At 45.7% G+C, this 15,447-nt stretch overlaps 1 protein-coding gene across 1 annotated transcript in view; it reads right to left on the reverse strand.

Moving 5' to 3' along the window:
* SLC35F1 (solute carrier family 35 member F1) overlaps positions 1-14,051 on the reverse strand; it is a 412,454-nt gene extending 398,403 nt beyond the window's left edge. Inside the window, exon 1 of the mRNA XM_065888978.1 lies at positions 13,879-14,051. Coding sequence (XP_065745050.1) covers positions 13,879-14,051 — 173 coding nt within the window. The remainder of the gene's footprint in view (positions 1-13,878) is intronic.
* Positions 14,052-15,447: the final 1,396 nt, after the last annotated feature.

A 15,447-nucleotide genomic window follows, 5' to 3' on the forward strand; every position in this document is an offset into this window, starting at 1 on the left:
CTCCCCACGTACACCTCTCCCACCTCCCAATCTCCCTGCTTCCAAGCAGTCACCCCACCCTGGGACTTTCCGCAGCCCCTCACCTCCCAGCAGCATTGGGAGCGGTGTGTAGGGCTATCCGTGGAGGCAAGGGCTCCTCTGTGAGGGCGCAGTGTTTCTCCTGCCTGCGGCACGATCCAGATAAGGACAGAGGCTCCAGCCATCCCCGCGTCACAAAGAGCTCCTCTGATCCCCCTGGCATCTGGGCTTCCCCTCATTAGCACATAAAAGCTGCTCTGTGCCTTCCCTCTGAGCCGCTCTGTCTGTCCCACTGCCGGGCTCTATGGAGCCTTTTAGGCCCAAGCTCATTTTGAAACCTCCCCAGTTCAAGAGGCGCTAACCCTTTCCCGAAACCTGTCAAACTGTCCTTTACAAACCGCAGGTACCGCCGAAGCAACCATCACTTTGAGAGGCGCAATAAGACTGCAGGGCAGATGCCTTCTGCCAAATTAGTCTTCCCAAGAAGAGGCGTTCTTAAAGCCAAAAATGTTTAAATATATCTAGCTTTCAAAAACCGCAATACATTGAAGTAAAACAGACTTGTGCCTTGTTCGTAGGTGGGTAGGTTCCACTTCAGACTCTGACCCGCAAGGCTCAGGAGGAAAACCACCGAGCAGAGCAGCGCCTGCATCCAAGTCCTCGGCGCGCTGAGGGCGCTCTTTAGCGCTTACCCCGGGCCTGGGACGGCACAAAGCCACGAGAAACCGGGCTCCCATTTCAATTTTGTGACCAGGATAACAAATGCAGAGTGCTTGGCAGCTTTCCAAGCCCTCTCCCAGATGTTATGTCATTTAAAAATCCCCAAAATGCAATGGGAAATGAAGGGCTAGGGTTATTTTAACCAGTTTACAAATGAGAATATTGAGGTCCCCGAAAAACGGAAGTCAGTTCCCTGTGACAGAACATCTCACATTTCACATTCTGAAAGGGACATCATCATCCCAGGGGCTCAGATACAAAATCTCCAAGGGACGTTTAATTCCCTCTTCTCTCTCTCACATCCCACTCCCAAGTATAATCAGGACCAAAATCCTCCTGAGCTCTCCTAAATACGCCCTGCGCTAATAGCCTGACTTCTTCACAGCTGAATCTACTGATGGTTCCTGCATGCCTCGTCACCAGGGCCCAGATCTCTTTCTAAGTTAACCCTTTCCAAGACAGACAACAGCAGTAGCTTCTTTCTGCCCATCATACTCCTCACCTCCTCCTCCTCACAAACGTCAAAAAAGCGCATAGGGCTTCCCTGGTGGCGCAGTGGTTGGGAGTCCGCCTGCCGATGCAGGGGACACGGGTTCGTGCCCCGGTCCAGGAGGATCCCACATGCCGCGGAGCAGCTGGGCCCGTGAGCCATGGCCGCTGAGCCTGCGCGTCCGGAGCCTGTGCTCCACAACCGGAGAGGCCACAGCAGTGAGAGGCCCGTGTACCGCAAAAAAAAAAGCGCATAGCTCTGCCCTTAAATCCTACGATACTTCTCTTGTTTGTCTCCTTTCTGACACTTCAAAATGACTATTTCCACTTCTCTCTGTACAAATGTCCTACCCCCCTCCCCCACTACCTAGCACCTTCATTCTTAATTGATAGGATGTCCTCATAGTTCACAGAAAAAGAAAAGCCACCAGACAGGAATCACCTTTTATTCTCACCACCAAATCCACCAAATTACCTTCATTTACACCCACGCTTTCTCCCCGCCACTCCTGGACCATGGAGAGTGTCCTGGCTCCTCTGCAAGGTCAACCTCTCCCCCTGCACCTGGGATCCTACCATCTCAGCCTTTGCAAGGCCTTCCTCCTTCCTTTATCCCATTCCTTCCTGCATATGCAATTTTCCCCTCTCCACTGTATCTTTCCCATCAGCATACAGACCTTTTGTATTATGTCCTCTCTTAACAGACTCTCCCTTTACTCTGCTCCTGGTTAGAGGAAAACTTTTCAAAAGTTATGTTTTGAAACCCCCAGCTCACAGTCGCTCTCCAAACCGTTCCATCCAGGCTTCCATCGGCACCCACCACCTGAGCCTGTGCCTATCTGTGGCCGAGACACTGATCACTTCTCCACCCTTCCCTTAGTTGATTACTCTCAGCACCCGCACTGCTTATTTCCTCCCTCTCAAAACACTTACTTCTCTAGGCTTCGGAACACCGTACTCTCCAGTTTTCCCTCCTGCTTCAGACCTCTCCTTCTCCAACTCCTTTGCTGGGTCCTCCTCCTCTGTTTGACTCGGAAGTTGATGTGCTCCCCAGAGTGACCCTGGGACCCCTTTTCTCCTCTATCGACAGATTGTCCCCAGATGATCTTATCCAGGACCACACCAATGACACCCAAATCCAAATCCCCAGCCCCTGATTTTTCCCTAAATCCCATACTCCAGCTATCATGTGACATTTCCACTGAACATCTCTAACTTAACTTGCCAGAAGTAAACTCTTGACTTTTTATCCACAAACATGTTCCTCTCCCTGTCTTTCCCATCTTGGACAAGGACACCATCACTCACCCAGTTTCTCATGCACCCCAAACTGGAGTTTTTCTTTATTCATTTCCCTCAGCAGCTTCACCAAACCACTCATCCAATCCCACGGACTCCATCTTCCAAGATGAATCACTCCAAAATGCAATCATTTCTCTCCACCGCATTGCTGCCCTCCAGTCCAAGCCTGCAACGTCTCCTTCCTCCTGGAGCCACTTACCTCTCCCGCAGTCCATTCTCCAACAGCAGCCAGGGTGGGCTTTTCAAAACATTATCCACATTACTCCTCTGCTTAAAACCTTCCAGTTGCTCCCCCATCCCACTGAGGATAAAACACAAGTTCTTCTCCCGGCCTATGGGGCCCGAAAAGACCTCACGCCTGCCTCCCCCCACCCCACCCCAGCCCGTGATCTTCCCCCTCCCATGCTCCCCTCCTTCTTGCACTCCCTCACTTTCAGTCACTCTGCTGCTTGTTTCATCTCAGCATCCCCACCTGGAATGCACTGCCTCCTGACCCTCAAGTAGCCAGTTTCTTTTAGTCGTTCCAATCTTAGCTTCAATGTTACCAGACGGGGAGAGGCCTCTTCTGACCACTCAAGTTAAAGTACCACCCGTTACCTCTCTGTCACATCGCCCCACTTTAATTCTCTGGAGAGTATTTAGCACAATGAGACATCTGTCTTATGTATGCATTTATTGCCTGCCCCCAACTAGAACATAGTCTCCAGGAGAGTGGAGGCCCTTTATGTCTTGTTCCCTGCATTTTTCCCCAATATCTAGATGGTGCCTCTTAACCTGGCTCAGTAATTATGGTGCTGAATGGCTGAAGAGTTCCTACTCTATGCTCCTCAGAGCTTGAAGTAGAGCCATGCCAGTGGTCCTGCTGCTCATGCTGAGCCCCCCTGTAACCCTGACCCTCCTTTCTGCACTCAGACCTAGAATCTACTCTAACTTTAAGATCCTTGAAAAATAGCACTCTTCACTTATACCCCATTCCACAGAACTGCGATGTTGCATCGCTAAAGAGCTTCCCCGCCTAACATTCCAGGGAATCCCTTTAAGGTGGGCTGCGCTGTACCCCTTCTCATCGCTAAAGAGCTTCCCCGCCTAACATTCCAGGGGATCCCTTTAAGGTGGGCTGCGCTGTACCCCCTCTCATCGCTAAAAAGCTTCCCCGCCTAACATTCCAGGGGATCCCTTTAAGGTGGGCTGCGCTGTACCCCTTCTCATCGCTAAAGAGCTTCCCCGCCTAACATTCCAGGGGATCCCTTTAAGGTGGGAGCCCCAGCCTAGCCTGTTGGGTTGAGTCCTTGATACTTAATGTAGCTATTGTCAGGTCTAACCTGCTGCCTCCACATTGCCAGCTGGGATGTACAGATTTCCAGGGCCATGACTGGCACCAGCCGAATGCTGCCACTGTGAGGACCCCCTACCTACCCCATGATTAGATGCACTTCCAGAATCCAGACTCGCTGTTGCTCCCTCTTGGATACTGGACTGGGACCAGCGCTTCTCAAACTATCTGTTATAAGATATTGGTTCTTTTTCTTCAACTCACTGAAGACAATTCTTTTGTAAAATACAATTCAAAAAATCAACTACTAGAAAAATAAAATGGCAAAAAAATTAAAATACATGACCCAATATTTTAATATTAGGAAAAAAAACATAAAAGTACTCTGTCAAGTTGCTATAGCTATTTCTAATGCTTACTCTTGATTTCTGTTCTTCTCACAGGCTGGTTACACAATCTGTGAATCAGCACAGGTCCGCAGACCACTGAGTAGCTGGCTAAGGTCCTCCAGCTGCCTGTCTAGTTCAGGTTAACACCCTAGGTCTCTTCTGCCCTAGCGAGCAGATCCCTTCCTTGTAGCAAGTTTATAACCTTTCAGCAAACAAGTATTAACCACCCACTATGTTGCAGACACTATTGAGTACCTTCTCAAAAATAATCTAATCTTCCTCTCTCTGACCCTGGTCCACACTCTGTTCAAATTACAGCACTTCCCTCTCCAACCTGGCCGCCTCCATCCCATTTTGACTCCTGTCTCCACTCCCCTATACGGCTACAGCAGCCACCTAACTGACCCCTAAACCCTAGTCCATCCTCTGTCCATCTCTCCTACAGACTTTGTCCAAAATACAATGTTCGGGCAGATCTCTGATCAAGTCCTTTCTCTACTCAATAACCTGCAAAAATAATAACCCACAGTCTAACTCATATTAGAATGTCTAAGGCTTTCCAGTATCTGACTCCATCCTGCAATTCTAGTCTTACTTCACTCTACTGCCTTTTTACCTACATATAATATTGTCAAACTGGTCATTTAATCCTCCTCCAGTCTCTTACTCTATATTTGGTTCATCCTTTCTGTCATCTCCCTTCTTGCACGTGTTCCTATCCTACCCATCTGCTACAGATCAAATGTTTATGTCCCCGCCAAAATCCATGTGTTAAAGCCCAACTCCCCAGTATAACAGTATTTGGAGGTGGAACCTTTGAAGGTATTAGATTTAGATGAGGTCATGAGGGTGAAATCCTCATTATGAAATTAGTATCCTTACAAGATGGGAAAGGAGATCTCTCTCTCCCTCTCTCCCTCTCTCTCCCTCTCTCCCTCTCTCCCTCTCTCTCTCTCTCTCTCTCTCTCTCACTCTCTCCCTCCACCATGTGTGGATACAAGAAGACAGCTGTCTGCAAGTCAAGAAGGCCCTCACCAGACACGCAATCTGCCAGCACTCTGATCTCAGGCTTTCCAGCCTGCAGAACTGTAAGAAATAAATGTCTGTTAAGCTGCCCAGTCTGTGATATTTTGTTATAGCAGCCCAACCTAAGGCCCCATCTTCCAATGCCAAGGACAAATGCCATCCCTAAACCCTCCTGCCCTGTCTCCAGCCTAGTCTCTCCTTCCTCTGTAGTCTTATAAAAGCACTTAGCTGTGTTACCATAAAAATTGGTTTCCACGGGACTTCCCTGGTGGTCCAGTGGTTAAGACTCCACACTCCCAATGCAGGGAGCTGGGGTTCGATCCCTGGTCAAGGAACTAGATCCCGCATGTCACACATAAAAAGATCCCACATGCTGCAACAAAGACCCGGCAAAGCCAAATAAAGAAACACTAAAAAAAAAAAAAAAAAAAAAAAAATTGGTTTCCATATCTATAAAAAGAGTATTATGAGAATAACATAGGATGTAAAATTTTATAATATAAAATGTATGCTTTATAATATAAAATTTAAGATTTTGAGCTACTGTCTAAATGCTCATTTTAATTCAAACACTCATAGGTTGTATCAAATTACATAGTAAAGCAATCAAGTCCTTCCAAATCACCCTCAATCTCTCTTACCTGCAATGCACAAACATGTCCCCAAGCTCCCTCAAAGTTGTGTATGCACTGTCAGAATGCTGATATTTTCAGGAAACTCTATTCTCTTGGGTTATATGGCAATGACCTTGATAGGCTCGCCCTGAAATGGCAGGATGAGATCAAAGTCTGTTCTCCTTTTTCTTCTAACACTCTGAAAGTAGATGAACATTAATGGCTATTCCTCCTTTGTTTAAAGTCCTAAGTGAAACAAATTGTATTGTATTCCTCAAGAAAGATCTGCCTATGTGTATAGGCATTGTAAACTATGTGTAAACTCCAAGTAATTTTATTATGGGTTCAGTCTTCCTCTTGAGTAGTTTTCTTACAGGTGAAACAGCTAAATTATGGGGCTTTTTTCTGCATCTCTGTTAGATCAGCTTGAAAATCTAATCATTTTGATGTATGTTATCTTTATTTCTACTTTACTTAAATTGTCCCCTTGATAGATTATATTGAAAGGGTAATAACAGTTAGAAACTCTGCCAATGGCACTCAAGGGTCCACGTCAGCCCCATGACTGTCTGGTTCACCACTATGATCCAGCAGTGTCCAACATATAGTAAACACTTAATAAATACTCATTGAATAAATGACTGACTGACTGAATGAATGAGTGGACGAGGAAAAGAGAAACCAGTGAAGTATTTGTCTTACACAATGGATCAGTACCTTGTACTATCTCCAAGCCAGGAATGATTAGGAATTGTAGCCCTGTCACTCTAAATCTGGATATAATTAGCATGTTTTCGTTTTTAGCCTCCTTTATTTTTTTTTTTTTTTACATCTGTATTGGAGTATAATTGCTTTACAATGGTGTGTTAGTTTCTGATTTATAACAAAGTGAATCAGCTATATGTATACATATATCCTCATACCCCCTCCCTCTTGCATCTCCCTCCCACCCTCCCTATGCCACCCCTCTAGGTGGTCACAAAGCACAGAGCTGATCTCCCTGTGCCATGCAGCTGCTTCCCACTAGTTATCTATTTTACATTTGGTAGTGTATATATGTCAATGCTCTCTCTCACTTCGTCCCAGCTTACCCTCCCCCCCCCCACCCCCATGTCCTCAAGTCCATTCTCTGCGCCTGCGTCTTTATTCTCGTCCTGCCCCTAGGTTCAGCAGAACCATTTTTTTTTTAGATTCCATATATATGTGTTAGCATATGGTATTTGTTTTTCTCTTTCTGACTTACTTCACTCTGTATGACAGTCTCTAGGTCCATCCACCCCACTACAAATAACTCGATTTCGTTTCTTTTTATGTTTAGCCTCCTTTAAATGTGTATTCAGTTGTACTAGCTTTCCCTAATTAATTTGTTAAAAGGGCAGGAATTGATGGTTCATAATATCAGAACTTGTAAAATGGTATGTAAGGTATTTTTTAACATCACAATCACATAGGTAAATTTTCTTGAGAGTTTAAAATTTAAATCTAGCAGAAAACAATATTTTTAAAAGTTTAATAATAATATACTTAAACAAATTACATTCATGTTGCCACCGATTGAGGCATGTCATTTTTCTAAGAAAATATTTTCTAAGACATATTTATTTTTATTGTTTTCCTTGCCATTTCCTGAGAAACTTCTTCTCAACTCTTGTACATTCAACTAGTGTCTGTATAAGACAGAATAAGTGCAATATGGATCACATACAGGACAACTTATTTATATGATTCTAGCATCTAGATATTTAGAAGCATACAATTAAGCATTATGCATAAAAATTCAGATTACAGATTATAATCATTCACTCTCAACAGTAGTACGTATGCCAAGCTACCCAGTTAGATTTTGAGGTCCTTCAAGCCAAGAATAATGTTTTGCTATGTATGTGTCCTCCAGAAGAGGACTGAGCACACAGAAGGTGATTAGGAACAAATGAATATAGAAACAATCAACAGAGTGAAAAAACAACCACTGGAATGGAAGAAAATACTTGCAAATCATATATCTGATAAGGGGTTAATATCCAGAATTTATAAAGAAGTCCTACAACTCAACAACAACAACAAAACCAAACAATCCCATTTTAAAATGAGCAAAGGATTTGAATAGACATTTCTTCAAAGAAGATATACAGATGGCCAACAAGTATATGAAAAGATGCTCAAAATCAGTGATTATTAGGCAAATGCAAATCAAAACCACAATGAGATATCACTTCACACCCATTAGGATGGCTGCTATCAAAAACAAACAAACACAGTGTTAGCAGGATGTAGAGATACTGGAACCCTTGTGCACTGTTGGTGAAAACGCAAAATGGTACCACTGCTATGCAAAATGGTATGGAGGTTCCTCAAAAAATTAAAAATAGAACATATGATTCAGCAATCCCAATTCTGGTTATATAGCCTAAAAAAACTGAAAACAGGATCTTGAGGAGACATTTGCACATTCATTTTCATTGCAGCTTTATTCACAAGACCCAAGAGATGGAAGTAACCTAAATGTCCATCAATAAGTGAATGGATAAAGAAAATGTGGTATTACACACACACACACACACACACACACACACACCACACACACACATAATGGAATATTATTTAGCCTTAGGAAATTCTGCCACTTGTGACAATGTGAATGAACCCTGAGGACATTATGCTAAATAACATAAGCCAATTACAAAAAGACAAACACTGCATGATTCCATTTATATGAGGTATCTACAGTAATCAAACTCTTAGAAACAGAAGGTAGAATGGTGGTTGCCAGGGTCAGTGGGGAGGGGAAAAGAGGAGTTATTGGTCAATGGACACAGAGTTTCAGTTTTGTAAGATTAAAAAAATTCTAGAGGTCTGCTGCATAACGATGCGTGTACAGTTAGCACTACTACACTGTACACTTAAAATGATTAAGATGGTAAACTTTATGTTATGTGGTTTCAGACCTTACATATATACACTAATATGTATAAAATGGATAACTAGTAAGAACCTGCTGCATAAAAAATAAAATAAAATTCAAAAGTTTAAAGTAAAAAAAAAGAATAAATGTATACCTGTAGATGTTCATGTCCCAGTCAAGAAATACGCCAAATAGTATGGGGCATTTTTCCATGTATCTATTGGCATTTGACTTCCTCTAAGTATACTTTTCTAGAAACATAATCAAGAATTAATGTGTTTGAACAAGGTTCAGTGAATGCTCGTTGGCCTGAACTCAAATGAATGAGAAAGCTAAACTAAAACCTGGTGGTGGTACTTTCACATGCTGTATTCTACTTTTATGAGAAATGGCAATTAAATAATAAATCAGCTCTTGCACTAAGTAACTTTAGAACTATATGGGCAGCCAACTCAATTTGCCATATTGTCTATATCTATAGCAGTGTACAGTAAAAACAGACATCTTTTATTATGGTCCTGAGGCATTGAAGGACCTTGAGAGAGTAAAAGGTCAAAGAAAAATTACGTGAAGATAGGTCCATTTTCTTACACGTTACTTCCTTGGAAATGCACCACTTATCCAAGGTAAACCAAATATTCCTTTAATATGAACATTCAGTTTTCCAAGCTCCATGCAAAAAAATATACTGGATGATCTTCCAGTTTTATAATTCTGTCCTTTAGTTAAAAATAAATGTGTCCTTCAGACATCTTTTGTTTACTACTAATCTTAGAAATGTCTGTTTTTAATCACACCATGCTGTTCCATTTGGAATATTCTGTATCAATTATCCTCATTACTGGTTGGTCTTCCCCTTTCATTCTGACATCTGTTAGAAGGAGTAGCTTGAGGAAGAGCCCCACTATCAATTTTTTAACAAAAGTCGTCCCATTTGATAAAAAAGGATCACCTAAATGATAACAGATGTCTTCATCAACTGTACCTAATAGTACAAGCATAACTCTGTTCCTGGCAGCCATTCTGTTGGTTCACCATGTTCTCTCTACCTTACTTAATAACTCAGAAAAGCTATATATACATACTGTCCCATCACATATGGTAACTTCCCACATGGATATCGATTTTATGTAGGCTTGCTACCAACTCTTCTATGTATCCTCCTTAATGCTTTTTAGTTTTCAATTCAAAAAAGTTTCATAAATTTGAAAATTAATGAAATAAATCAAAATGTAAGTTAGAAATCAGCTAGTTTCAAATCAAATGAATGGATGACCCAGAGTCACACTCGTGGTTCCATTCCAATGATTAAACATCCCCACCACAAGACAGAAAAAGGCAGAAATGCCTTTATAACTTGAAACAACCCAATGCATCTCTTATTGGGAAGAAAGTGGGTCAAAACTTGAAATTCATGGTTATTTTTATTAAGATCTGAAACTAATATTCAAGTGGGGAAAGATAAATAAAATTGCACACATGCAAAACATAAAACAAGCTATCACTCGTTTTTCACAAACATTTCATAATGAAATCATTTTAGAGGAGAAAATCTTCAGATACTACATAGATTAGTATCTACTCCTATATGTTTCTAAGAAATCTACTAGTATCAGCAGTTTCTGTGAGAGGGTCATCAACTGTTGCCCTTGAAGTATTTTCTGTGGCAGGGTAATAAATACTATCTCACACTCAAGAAATAAGTGAAGAGGAGTTTGCCATAATTTTTTCCTTCTTTGAACCAAGACATTATTCTCAATCTTTGAGAATTAAAGAAGTAACAATTATCCCAGCATCTAAATCATCTTGTATTTCTTGCATCACACTGCCAAAACAATTTTGAACAGGACGGGAAGAATGTGACACATCCCATTAACTGGTAAAAATAATTATCTAGCACCTCCTCTTTCACCAAAATCATGGATACTATTATATTCTACTCTAATTGTTTTACAGGGAGTAGTCAATCAGTGAGATGCCCTATTTGTCATACAAAAAATGCAACCATCCAACTCAATAAGCCTTTAAAGAAAGGGGAAAGGATATGGAGATATACTGAGGAAATAAAATGATGCAGGACAATGTAAGGCAGATTGCATTTTCATTCTAAGCTTCTTGAAAGACAGTACGTTTAATTATTAATCAGTACTTCTCCCTTTACCTATCCCTCGGTAGGCAGGATACAGACAGCATATGTGCTGGCATTTCTTCCTCTGGGTTGGCAGGTAGCTACTGTTACAGGCTGGGACCAGTGGCAGGCAGTTCACCAGGCTTGCGGTGCTCACAGTCTGACACTCCTCGTCCCAGTGCACCATCCTCAGTCTCTCAGCACCGCCCCTCTGGCCCAGTGGGATGCTCAGAGTAACTAACAGTGGTGCAATGCCCCACTCAGTCACTGAAGAGACTCTACTGGCCAGCTCACAGCACTAGAACGCTGCCAACAGTATATCTGCATGCCAAAAGTTAGAGGGATATTTTTCATATTGGCTCCAAACTTCCAGATTTCCAACCTCACTTTCTGCTAGCAGCTAAGTTGCTGCATGCCAGAGGTAGATGAAAGGAAAATTGTCCAGAAGACAATTAGTTGATAGGGCAATGTAGGTGAAGGAGATAGAAGTATTAAGGAAATAGGAAGAGGAAAAGAAGACAAAGAAGCAAAAAGGGATCTTTAGCTTTTAGAAAATGAGCAAAGATGCTTATGATATGGCACCCAATGGGCCAGCCTTAAAGCCATTACTGCCTAGTCCAAGATACCTGGAGGGTTCAGACCAGAGGGGAGCCACACCTAAGTGCTGGCACAGGAACTCGAAAATTCCACTCCCGCCCCCCACCTCTTGCTTTTACACAGAGCCCAACCATTCAACAGCCACGACTAGTGCTGTCTCCTGTTGACATAATCATGGAGCAAAAGCCAAGCCCATCAGCATGCTAACGAAATTACTCCACTAGGATTTTTACACTTACTCTGATTTTTTTCAGTCTCCTTACCAAAGGCACTCCTGCTCCAAAGAAATATTTTCTTCTTATCCTTTAAGGCTAAGGAAAGATCATTTACTTAATACAAAATAGTACACTGAAAATTCTGAAGAACTTTGAAAGACAACCAAATGTTTCCGTTGAAATCTAAAGGCTATAACCCTAGGGTTCCATTCACAGATGTATCTGCCAGGAAATGTCATGGACCCAACCTTTCAGTTTAAGTTCCTCCTCTATAAAACTCATGTCACAGATCACTGAAGGCTAGTAAAATACAACATTCTCCCCATGATGTACCATGACTTCAATTAACTTGTGTACGATATTCCCACTGCCCTCCCTTAGACAACAGAATTCGGTTGAATAATGAATTCGTGTAAAGCTTTATACTTTCCCAAGTCTATCTATTTCTCGAAACCATGATAAGAGAGGTAAGACAAGTACAAAACACATTTTACAAATGAAGAAACCAAGAGCCATGGAGATGAACAGCTCTGCCCCAAGCCACGTGGCAAGTCAGCGGCAGAGGAATGATGACAGACCAAGCCCCTCAGCTCTCACCTCAGTGCTCTTGTTACTCTGGACTCTAAGATCCACGAAACATCAAGAAATAACCTGCACAGAGTCAATAATAACTTACAATCAAGCAAAGATAAATGAACAATGGCACCAGTTTTCTCTCAGCTTGATGAGGGAAATTAATAATTAACATATTCTGCATAAAAATTTAAACAGCCAATGCCAAGTCATTTACAATTCAAAAACATCACAGGTATTCAGAAAGGACAGGAAGCCCACATAATATGTACTGAGCCAGCATCTTCTTGATTAATTCTGCTCATTATCTTTTTTAGATGTAATATGTAATATTTTGGAAGGTGTTATTCTAAGCTACAAATCAAAGGGAAGTAAAGGCTTGAGTTTCTATTACCAACTCTTGTCTCACTTCAGAGTGAATTTCTTCTCGTTTGATAATAAATGGAAACACATGGAAGTACCCACAAGTAAGCTAATATACGTTAAGTCTTCACAGGTGAAGACTCCTGAATGGTTTGGGATTTCATATGACTAAATTAAACCATACTCCGAAAATAAGGAGCTTTTCAAGCTTCTATTTCTGTACGTATTTTGTGCTCCCACTAGAGCTTTCAGCCCCAAAGAGCTTGAGGTGAATCCCTGGGGGGAATCTCGGCTACCCCAAAAGAGTGCCACACAGAAACCTGTACGCACAGAGCAACCTTAAGAGTTACCCCCAACAGATACATCGAAAGGCACACACGCACCCAAATAAAAACACACACAACCAGTTCTCTGTTTGATTTTTAAGTGTCAGCTCTTCAACCATTTCAAGTTACTTTAGTAGAACAAGTCCCTTTCGCATCACGGCCGATTCAGGGGCGCCAGGGGGGGCCCCACCTCACATCAACCCGGGTTCTCATCCTAAACGCCTCGTCCTTGATCCATCCACTGCGCAGATTCCAGCACTGGAGGCGCCGGCCACCAGCGTTCGCCTCCTCTGGCTTCGACACAGCCAGGAGCCTCCTCCTCATACCCTTCCCGCAACATTTCTGCACTTTGCCTGGGTCTGACCCAGGCCTGTAGCCTTCCCATCCCCGCTCCCAGCCAGGAAGAGTCGGAGCCGCAACTGGAGCGCAGGGCGGGAGAAGTGGGTCCCCGCGCCGCCCGCCGGGTCTGTCTCCACTACCCCATCTCCCGGCGAGGGGCTGGGATACCTCCGGGCGGAGCGCGAGGCCGGCGACTTCCACGCCATCCCCGCAGCCCTGCGCCTTCCCGCCTCCTCCCCGGCCACCCCCAGGTCCGCTCTGGCCCCCGAGCGCAAAGCTGGGGCCCGAGTGGGAGAGGGACGCGAGGCGACACGCGTGTGCGAGGGTGTAAGCGCGGACACACAGCAGCCAGGCTGGCAGAACCCCGCCTCTCCCCGAACTCCCGCCTCGGACCAGCCGGCACCCGGGCGCTCCGGGGCTCCCCGCTCCGGGACAAAGCTGCCGCGGCCTCTCCGCCAGCGCGGGGCGCGTCGTCGCCCGCTCTCCTCAGTCTCCCCGGACGCGACTCCGTCCGTCCCAAAAGGCCTCCGGGCCGCCCGGGGGATGGAGGGGTCCCCGGGCAGGGCGCCCGCAGCCGCAGCCCCGTGCCCCCGCCGCCGCTCACCTGTTCAGCACTTTGCGGATCCTCTGGCGCACGCCGGCCCGGGAGGAGGCGGACAGGCTTCCGCCGCCGCCGCTGCCCTCGGCCGGCAGGTTCTCGATGGTGGTCACCACATGGTTCGGCGGGGCCGGCGGCGGCGGCTGCAACTGCTGCTGCTGCGGCTCGGGGGGAATCATCACGGCGGAGGCGGCGGCGCGGCGGCGATCAGAACGCTGCTGGGCGCATCGTGCGCCGGCTCCGGGCCCGGGAACGCGCGGAGGACTCTGCCGGGCGGCCGCGGCCCGGGGAGGCGGTGCTGCCTGCCAAGCGGCGAGGCGGGGAGGCACCCGCGGCTACGGCCGCCGCCGCCGCCGCCCAGCCCGCCACTCACACCTCTCCAGTCCCAGTGTGCGCACCCTCGCTCCGCCGCCGCCGCCGCCTCCTGCCCCAGCTCTTCCCGAGCCGCGTCCCCAAGTCCCGGCACGCCCCGCGAAGTGGCCGTGAAGGGTGTCGCGCGGGGGCGCCGAGCGGCCGGTCGGCTTAGGAGACCCCAGAGGAGAGAGGGGATGGGGCTCCGGGCCTCGGCTTCTCTCCCGGTGCCCAGGTCTTCTCGGGGCGAGCGGCGGCAGTGGCGCTGGCGCCGCCTCAGCCGTTCCCCCGCTCGCTCGGAAAGCTGCCGTCTGTGTCTCACGGAGTGAGAGACCGAGAGTGAACCCAAAGAGCCTGGCGGGGGCGCAGCGCCGGCGGCGAAGGGGGGCCGGGCGGGGGACGCGCGCTCTGTTCTCGCCAGAGGGCGCTCCCGAGGTGCCTCGATGCCGCGACCCTCCCGTCCCCGGTCCACCAGAGGCCCACGGTCTGGGTTGCTGTGATTGTTTTCTTTGGGGGTTGTTGTTTGTCTGTTTGTGGGTTCACCCCCCTCCGCTCGTGAGGTTGAAAATAGATCCTCCCTCTTTAGTTAGAGGGAACTCCCCTCTCCTGCCGAGATGCTGCGGAAGCTAGCACCACTTTCCCGGGACAACGACAGGATGCTGAGAATGGGCGCCGGCCCTGGATTACAAAGCCAAACTCGAGTATCCTAAATATTACACCTACAGTCACTATAACGGGCCTGGAAGAAACTGGAGGAGAAACAACTTCTCACAAATAATTCATTCTGGGGACTGGAAAAAGCATATCAGACCAACTCAACGTCTCGGTTTCATAACACTGTGAAGGGAATGTAGGCAGATTTGAGTTCCAATCGTGCCTCTAAAACTTATTAGCAGAGACTCCCTAAACAATTTACTTGAATTCTGAGACACAGTCTCCTTTGTGCAGCGGGACTACTCCTGTCTCTCTCCCCGCGGTGCTGTAAGAGTTAAATGAGGGAAACCACCCAGCAGGGGGCCCTGACAGCTTCTTCAGTGGCGCTACTACCACAGAGCTCCACTCTCAAAAGGGAAAACCCCTGTGTATCTGGCTTAGAAATCTTAGACCTGAACACCATATTGCCACCAAAGGAAACTGATTCTCTGTCCCAGGCATCTCTCAGACCTATTGATCTAGATCCCAGTTAATAGTTGACTCCTAAGAGAGAGAGATTTTTCACATTTT

Source organism: Phocoena phocoena, chromosome 12, assembly GCF_963924675.1.
Source record: "Phocoena phocoena chromosome 12, mPhoPho1.1, whole genome shotgun sequence".
Classification (NCBI taxonomy): domain Eukaryota; kingdom Metazoa; phylum Chordata; class Mammalia; order Artiodactyla; family Phocoenidae; genus Phocoena; species Phocoena phocoena.